Source organism: Gymnoscopelus microlampas (genome assembly GCF_963454915.1).
Source record: "Gymnoscopelus microlampas genome assembly, chromosome: 4".
NCBI lineage: Eukaryota > Metazoa > Chordata > Actinopteri > Myctophiformes > Myctophidae > Gymnoscopelus > Gymnoscopelus microlampas.
Genome location: NC_139941.1, coordinates 31717356 through 31726204, shown reverse-complemented (window position 1 = coordinate 31726204; position 8849 = coordinate 31717356). Strand labels below are relative to the sequence as shown.

Sequence of the window (8849 nt, the reverse complement as noted above, 5' to 3'; positions counted from 1 at the left end):
ATCTTTTTGTCGCGACATTACAAAGTCTAAACCAGTTGTGCTATAAACACGCCCCCTTCTGTGGCCAACGCGGAAGTGCCTTTTTCAAACAACCGCGGACTATTTCTTTTCGCCGATAAAGTATAGTTTTGGACCATGACGGAGGCGCGCCGACTCAGCAGACCTTGAGGCCGAGGAGACGCGCCCGAGCGCCTCCAGGCGCGAGTGCCCGCGTCGACCGGCCAATGGTCTGCTAGTCGACTCAGCGCCGTTCGAGTTATGTACCGATAGGGACAGAATAGTAAATAATGTTTTGGTGAGAGCGTTTGCCCCAACTGTCACTCAAAGTGGCTACTGGCCAATCACAGCGCGTCCTTGCACAAGCGTATTGGCCAATCATGCACAACTGGTTTAGACTATGGAGTCACGCCTTTTTGTCCTATACCGCATCCTGTAGCGTGGGGGTAACTAGGAAGTGGAGTGGTTTCTATGGATGCTCTTAAGAAGCCTACAGGACGGTTATTATTTGAATGCTGACCCGCCTAGAAATCAACAAACTTACACAAATTTAAGAGTGACACGGGACAGCCAGGTAAGCGTATAGTAATTTAGATTAGGTCAAATATAATAGTGCATAGTAGTGTATATAATTGTCTGTCATTAATGTTTCGATGAATTGAGTACAAAGGACCCCAATGAAAACAAGCCGCTTTCTTGGGTTTAAAATCCTCTCAGCAGACCTTGTATTGAACTGTACTGTGCTTTTTTTTTTGCAAACTGCAAATAAAGTATTCAATCAACCAATCAATAGCGAACTATATGGCCTGTAGCTACGTAATTGTTTTGAACAATTATGTTCCCCACACATCCATCTTAGTTAGTATAGCTGATGCAGCGTGGCCAACGACGACAGTAACGTTATATTATCTAGTTTGTAAGCCTTAGAACGGCTGTGATATTACATACATTTCATGTATCTGGAATACATGATATCACAGGCTGCCATTCTAGGGATACATAGTGTTTGTTTTTGTCTGTATCTCCAGCCAAAACAAGTCTATACTCCTTCGTACGTCGGTGTTGCTTGCCGAAAATAGGCAATCAACAAGCTCACAATACGTTCGCGAGTCGCATGAGCTTAATATCATTGAGCTCATCATAGTAGGTCTGCTATTTTCGCAGTGCGAGCTAACTAACGCTGATGACATGAACGGGTTACTGTACGTATACGTTTATTGCTACTATTGATGATGTCTTGTTTATTATTATTATTGTATATTATTGTATGCCTTTAAATGTCTCAATGAATTGAATACACAGGACCACAATGGAAACAAGCCCCTATAGTGTTTTTTTGTGTTATCCTTTTCGCAATCATTGTATTACAATTGTATTATATTATTACAATGATTGTAATATCGTACCACTGTACTATTTGCAACTGTTAATAAAGTATTCAATCAATCAATAAATAACATTGTGTAACAAGTGTGTGTGTGTGTGTGTGTGTGTGTGTGTGTGTGTGTGTGTGTGTGTGTGTGTGTGTGTGTGTGTGTGTGTGTGTGTGTGTGTGTGTGTGTGTGTGTGTGTGTGTGTGTGTGTGTGTGTTTTAGAGATCCCTGATGGCTCTACCAACCCTGTCCGCTCATGTGCCCAGTCGTGCCCGTGTGGTGGAGAGACAGATGGCACGGCAGAGGGAACAGGAGGCCCGCTGTCGGCAGCAGTGGGAGCTGCATTCTCAGTACTTCAAAAAACAAACTTTATACAGCTCTAAACAAGCAGGGTGGAGTTCTCGTCAGTCTCATGAACAGAGGTAATATTATACAATTATACAGTGGCCATTTTTATTAGGTACACACCTACTACCTACTGCTTCAATGTAATTTAATGACAACGTTTCGAGCCAAGGCTCTTCATCGGGTCAAAATCCTGGAGTTTGACCCAATGAAGAGCCTTGCCGCAAAACGTTGTCATTAAATTACATTGGAGCAGATGAGTGTGTGGGTTTATTCTTCATGATACTTTCCAACCCAGCACCTCAACCAAGTGATGTGTGTATTCTATTAGATTATGTACTGAGTTTCGATGAATTGAGAACAAAGGACCCCATTGGAAAAAAGCCATAGTGCTTTCTTGGGTTTAAAATCCTCTTGTATTGAACTGTACTTCCCTGTGCTTGTCTTTGCAAACTGTTAATAAAGTATTCAATCAATCAATCAATGCCCTCTGTTTGGAGGGGTAGGAGGTTGTTTGCAATAATGAACGGGTGTACCTAGTGGCCAGTGCAGTGAGTGTACACAAGAACTGTATGTACCACCACATAAAGAGCTCGCTCATATCTGTTTCACACTAATTACATGATGTACACATCACCATTCTGGAGAAATTAGCCAGTTCTGATAACGACACAGTGAGAGGATAACATCCTTTGCTCTTGAGCAGACAACTGACATACGAATGAGCTAATGTCTCATTCATCTCTTCGACCAGCATGTCAGCATACCATAAAGATAGGTTGAAGGAGGAGAAGAAGGCGAATCTGGAGCAGCGCAGGAACCGTCTCAGGGCCATGCTCCAGGAGGAGCGAGACCAACTAGAGGCAGAGCTCCAGGGAGTCGTTCCTGATAGGAGAACATTGTCAAGTCAGTTGGTGCAAAAGACAGAAGAGCTCCGCTCAGCTAGGGAGGAGCGAAGGAAAAAGGTACAGTAGTCGCATAACTTGCATGAAATCTTCCTCCATCAACAATGTAACAGTAGTGATGCACGGGCCGGGGCTGTCTGTCTGTCCGGCATAACTCGGGCACCGACCAACCGAAGGTCTTCAAACTTGTGGTGTGTCCCCCAGATGACCCGGGGGTGTACAGTGCCATGGGGGAATCGATAGGACCAATGGTTTTTGAGAAACAAAAAAGACACAAGTATCTGTCCACGGGTCTGTGGAGGATGCATTCTGTGTTTGTGGGGTGTAGGCATCGGCTTTGATGATTGGCCAGCCCGACCCATTCGCTGAACTTTGCATCATGTTTGTGCCGCTGCGCCAATATAAGTGGTACCGTACAATGGAACTCCATTTGTGTATGCTCACGTACGTCATCAACACTTGCATTATTCCCGAGTAAGCCAGTGCCCGCCGGTACCGCACTGGTTACTCTAACAACGGGTACAATGTGTATTGTAAATGCATTCCCCACTTACATTGTTCCCGATTTGCATGGTCCCTTAGTAGTGTTTATAATACAATAGGATACAATATGTGTGTGTGCATGTCCCTGGTCTCTTAATTGTGTCAATTATGTTTTTATCATCAGTCAGTCAAAGGTTCTGATTCTGTAAATGTTTACTTTTCTTTTTTAGAATCAATTGAGGCATTTAGAAGACGGTAGAAGACAGTCTTTTGCAGGCTCTCTCTCTCGCTGGATTCAAAGATAAAGTTGACATGGTTGTACAGTGAGGGGATAGTGACAGACGCAGCTGCGCTTAACCTGATAAAGCAACACATTGAACACAAGCTCTGATCGATTCCAGTAGGAGATAGACAGGTAGAGGGAGGGAGACAGGAGAATAGGAGAGAGGGCGAGAGACAGACAGGAGCTACCCCAATGCTTTTCTTTGTGTTTGTGTTGGCCCCCCGCCTGAACCTACTGAAGTTAAGGGTCGACCCGCACATCACTATAACTCAGTGTGTGAAATGTGTCAGCCTGTACTGCAGTGATAATGGTTGTCTCTGTCTTGTACCCTCTAGCTGGCACAAGAGCTGCTGCATGAACACTGGAAGAAAAACAACCCAGAGTTGCGAGAGGTAGCTAAACCTAAACTAACCATTTGTTGTTGCACAGGTTTGGGGCAAACAGGTAAATGGCACGGCATGCTAAAAGTTCAGAGGAATCTCATGACAGTCTAAGACTCCAGTCTAATAGCGTAGAGAAAATAGACACTTTTTTGACATGACGTGCACTTGATCTGGAAACCAATAGCTCTTGTGAGGCAAATATTCCATGACTTTGTTAACCTGAGTCCTACAATAGAATTACTTCAGAGGATTAAATATTCTTAGGTCAGGGTTGTCGGTATCGCTGTCTGGTCTTTGTCACAAATCCCAGTTGCATTCTGCCCACAGGTCGAGTCTGTGCTACATAAAGATCATGTTGTCAGCCAATGGCAAGAGCAGGTGTCGGAGAAAAAAATGGTAGGTCATATTTGTAATACTGAGCATTAACAAGGTATAGCTGTTCAGCAGATCGTTGTGTCTCAATATACTTTAAAGGAATATACTCATGTTTTTTGACATGTAGACCATTTGTAATACAGTATCAAGTCTGAAATCTACTGTCAGTAAATGATTCCTTACGGCTTACAGCATAGTGCATTACTGAGTACATTTAAACATTGATATAAGCCCTCTATTGAAAACCTACAGCATGAAGAGGCAGCTCAGGAAGAGAAGAGACGTTTCGAAAACGAGTTTGAGAGAACGCGAAAAGAGGCTGTGGAGCGAATGAAGCAGGAGGAAGAAGGAAGAAAAACAGAGGAGCGGAAGAGAGCAGATGAACTCAGGAAACAGATGGAAGAACTGAAGCTAAGGGAGGAAGAGGTATACAGATCTTGGAATCTTAACTTGAAATGCGATAAGAAATGGTGTTATCAGGTGCGTTGTTTAAGTAGTGGTTAATTTCTCTGTGGTTCAGGCTGGTCGTCTAAAGAAAGAGCAGGAAGTCCTGCTCGCCCAGCACTGGGAGTTGGAGAAGATGGAGGAAGAGAGGCGAAAAGTGGAGGACAAGAGAAGGAAATCAGAGATGGGGTAATGCAAGCTCTCCGTGGGCTTCATAATGGCCTGGAAATGATAGAAATCTCATTACGTTTGTTAGCTACATGCTTACTGACCTCTTGCCCCTTCAGGCATTTCTTGGTCCGTCAGTACCGCGCTCAGCTGAAGAGGAGAGCACAGCAAGTGCAGGAGGAGCTTGTGAGTCCAATTAAACTTTCATTCATCACTCAGCCTCTGTGGACTCTGCAATGCTAAGCAATATCTGTGTGCCCTGCCTGTACCCAACCAGGAGGCAGACCGCAAGATCCTGACCGCTCTGCTGGAAGGGGAGCAAGAGGACAGGAGGAGTGAGAGTGCACGTAGGGAAAGGGCTATGGCTGACGCCGCCTGGATGAAACATGTGATCGAAGAACAACTTGAGCTAGAGAGGGAAAGGGAGGCAGAGTTTGACCTTCTGTACAGGTGAGCACTTGATGAGTTTTTCAGTTGAAATGGTTATGTTCGGTGAGCAACGCATGTATAAGATTAGTCTTTTGTAAGCTCTTGACTATGGGGCAGGGATTATGTTACTGTTAAAATTGCAAAACACCCTGTCTCATCCTTTCAGGGAGGAAGCCCAACGTGTTTGGGAGAAACGGGAGGCAGAGTGGGAGAAGGAGAGGAAAGCCAGGGAGCGGCTCATGCATGAGGTGAATTAGCCTTTTCAGTCCAGAGGGATTTGGGATGTCATAAATAAAATAAAAATCACACCCAGTGTGAAGTGGGCGGTGTGTGGTCATCATACTGCTATTCATAGGGTTGCACATGTGTCATGTGTTTCGCTAGCCAATCACAGTCCTGAATTTGCAAAGTCAGCCAATCACATTACAGTTAGTGGTGATGACACTAGCTGTAATGTGATTGGCTGATATGAAAAAAGTATCGATTTGCATTAACAATGGAAGGGTTAGGGGGTACACAAATATTTTGGTCGGTGTCCAAAACTCACTTATAGGGGGCGGCTACACCGCCCCAAAAATAAACACACACAAATGGCTGAAAACCCCAGGTGGAGGTAAGCCAAAACATGACCATTTCATAATAACCCAGCTGAATGCTTCACCAAAAGGTTCTCATGGGGAGACAACAGCAGCTAGAGGCTAAGATGCAGCAGAACCGTGAGGATCAAGAGGAGTCGCTAAGGAGACGAGAAGAGCTGATCCAGGAGTTGGAGTTGGAGAGGGAGACCAGACGCAGGGAGAGGGACCAGGAACAGGGATACAGAACTGCACGGATGCAAGAAATGAATGCTCAGGTTAGAGCACTGATTCTACACGTATCCTGATAGTCACTTAAAAAGCAATGCAACTCTTGGATTGCGACTTACTTTTGCTAAACTAAAAGTATCTTTCACAAAAAACAAATTCACTTAAGAAGCTAGAGCTTCCGGCTAACTAAAATGTTAAATATCAAGGCACTGACCTTGATAGTCCCTTTTCAACTAAGGCCTGATTCCACCAAACAAGTCTAGAACGTCAACTCTACAGTTGGCCCCCATGTTAATGGACAGTGGTGTTCCCACCAGCTGTAGCACATCTAACAACTCTGTTACAGCTTGCGAGCATGCAGAGAAGTGGTCTTTTATGCTTTTGTTGGAATTTCCTAGCTGTGCATTTTGACATGATAATGATGATAATTAATTTTATTTGTATAGCACCTTTCCAAACAAAGTTCCAAAGTTAAAAACGACAGACAACAAAGCAAAACAAATAATACAACTGTAGATGCTCAATATTTGCAACATATTTTCACAAACCCAAGATGTGACAAAGCTCTGAGACATTGGTGTCTTCTCCATAAAACTCGGCTTCAAATTAACCAACCAAACAAATCAAAATAAACATCAAAACAATTAGATAAAATGTTAACTATCAGACTGCAGTGTGTTCCGAATCCATCACTTGCCTGCGTCAGATACATTTCAGCAAATGTAGTCTGCCTGTTCTGGAAATCTCTTTCAATATTACTTTTCTTTACCGTTTGCTAATTTGTCGCAGCAGATCAAGCATACCGGCAAGCCAGCAACGCTGGCAGTGAAAGCAAACAAATCTGTCCACACACTATTAAATTCTCTATTTTCCTCTGAGGGTCCCTTTACTGGGTTTGTAATCTAGTCTAGCTAGAGAAACCCAACTAGCCAATGCTATTGAGGTTTGGCAAAATGTTTAGAGGATAAGGCTGTGGACATAAGCTAGACATTTTCTCAGTGTATAGACTAGACTTTTTTACGATTGGAGAATTTAAGAATCACTTAGTCCTACAACAATAACGATTATATTAATTTAAATTCGATATGATTTTTTGTCAAAGCATAGGGAGCCACTGGAGATGGCTTAAAGAGCTGCATGCGGCTTCCAAGCCACATGTTGCCTACCCCTGGAATAAAATCATGAATTATTGTCCCCCCAGATACTCTAATGACCTATCAAGGCGGCAATAAATGACTACAACAGCACTAACCAATTTCTGGATTAACAATAGGCCAAATTACTCACTAACCTTTGGATAGCCCTCCATTTGTAACAAACCAGCTTAAAGATGTGACAAATCTCAGGCACACACCAAATTTAAAAGGTATAAACAATAATACAAACAATTGTTGAAATGAGTGAATTTGTAGAATTGTATGATGCTAATTCATTCTGTCAAATGAACTTTAATGCTGTTGTAGCTGCATTAATTCCATTACAGGGGCCATCAATAAACATAACTCAATGCATACAGTGGTAAAATAAATCTTACCACTTTTTTATGCATATGTATTTGAATGCCTGGTTAACCCATTCAATCCAGGGACGCATCTGTGTCATTTTAGATTTCTTTGGCTATTAAAAAATAGCAGATATACAAGCTCATAGTGCCGTGCTGATCTGCTATTCTTTGAATAATTTTGCAAATCTTTGAATATATATATATATATTTTTAAAGCAAACATTTGTAACTCAAATCTTTGCCAAAAATTGTATGTATTTGGCCGGGGACGCCCCATCTCAAATGTTGGGACCCCCACCAGAAGTAAAGATTTGCACACGTCACGATTTCCCCCCACAAAAATAGCAGATCTACAAGCTATGAGCTTGTATATCTGCTATTTTCGAATAGCCAATGAAATCTAAAATGACTCTGATGCATTCCCGGATTGAATGGGTTAACCCATTGAGACCTGAAGCCGATTCTACATGTCTCCTAAATCTCAACAGGTTTCTGAAAAACGTATGTTTCTATATCAGTGGTGCTCAATCTTTTTCATGTCAAGGACCACCAAAATGATATGTATTTGGCCGCGGACCCCCATCAAAATATGTTGTTCCAGGGACCCCCAGAAGCAAAGATTTGAGTTAAAAATGTTCACTTTAAAAATATATGTATTCAAAGATTTGCACACATTTTCCAAAAATAGCAGATCTACAAGCTCGTAGCGCGGCACTCGGTGCCGCGCTACAAGCTTGTATATCTGCTATTTTTGAATAGCCAAAAGTGTAAAATAATGCATTTTAGCTCAAATCTAAAAACTAACTTAATGGGTTAAAGCATCAGCTGGTCTGGGGAGCAAGTCCTCAGACCAAGACGGTCTTGGACCAAGTATATTGTGTGTTTACAATATTATTGTAGGTCGAGCAACGGGGTCGTGAGCAATGGGAGGAGCAATGCAGGAGAGAAGAAGAAGAAAAGGAGGAGAGGGAGGCGCTTCAACTCCAAGAGGACGAGCTGAGGCTGGAGACGGAGAGGATAGTCGAGCGGGGGTACCAGGAAAAGGTACAGGATTATAAAAAGGCTACATCATATGAATCGATGACAGTGAAGTTTGCATTCCATCTAGCAGGCTGTTATTTAGTAAAGTGTTTTGATTGATTCTTTTTTTTTACCTTTAACTAATTGAATTCCTTACTTGATACCATCTTTTTCAGATTCACAGCAGACCCCGATCAGCTTGGACATGAGGACTCAATAACAGACTATTTTTATGCCAATAAAGCTTGTTTAAATAATAAAATGATAGGTTTGCAATCATGCTAGAGCTAAATTGTTTTTTTATGCTTTATAACATTTTGTATTAAATCTGGAA

At 42.5% G+C, this 8849-nt stretch overlaps 1 protein-coding gene across 1 annotated transcript; it reads left to right on the top strand.

The window, feature by feature from the left end:
* The first annotated feature begins 444 nt into the window (after positions 1-444).
* On the top strand, positions 445-8846 carry tchp (trichoplein, keratin filament binding). Its single transcript, XM_084054212.1, has 13 exons — positions 445-571; positions 1593-1792; positions 2470-2680; positions 3722-3778; positions 4097-4165; positions 4397-4570; positions 4665-4777; positions 4876-4942; positions 5034-5206; positions 5352-5433; positions 5853-6038; positions 8396-8539; positions 8692-8846. Exons 1-13 carry the CDS (start codon positions 473-475, stop codon positions 8722-8724), a joined length of 1608 nt encoding a protein of 535 aa, XP_083910338.1. The 5' UTR covers positions 445-472; the 3' UTR covers positions 8725-8846.
* Positions 8847-8849: the final 3 nt, after the last annotated feature.

Excerpts from the sequence above, each read along its gene's own strand:
- tchp (XM_084054212.1), top strand. The coding sequence starts at position 473 with ATGCTCTTAAGAAGCCTACAGGACGGTTATTATTTGAATGCTGACCCG. Across the intron at positions 572-1,592 it reads GAGTGACACGGGACAGCCAG|AGATCCCTGATGGCTCTACC; the intron begins GTAAGCGTATAG and ends TGTGTGTTTTAG. Across the intron at positions 4,166-4,396 it reads AGGTGTCGGAGAAAAAAATG|CATGAAGAGGCAGCTCAGGA; the intron begins GTAGGTCATATT and ends GAAAACCTACAG.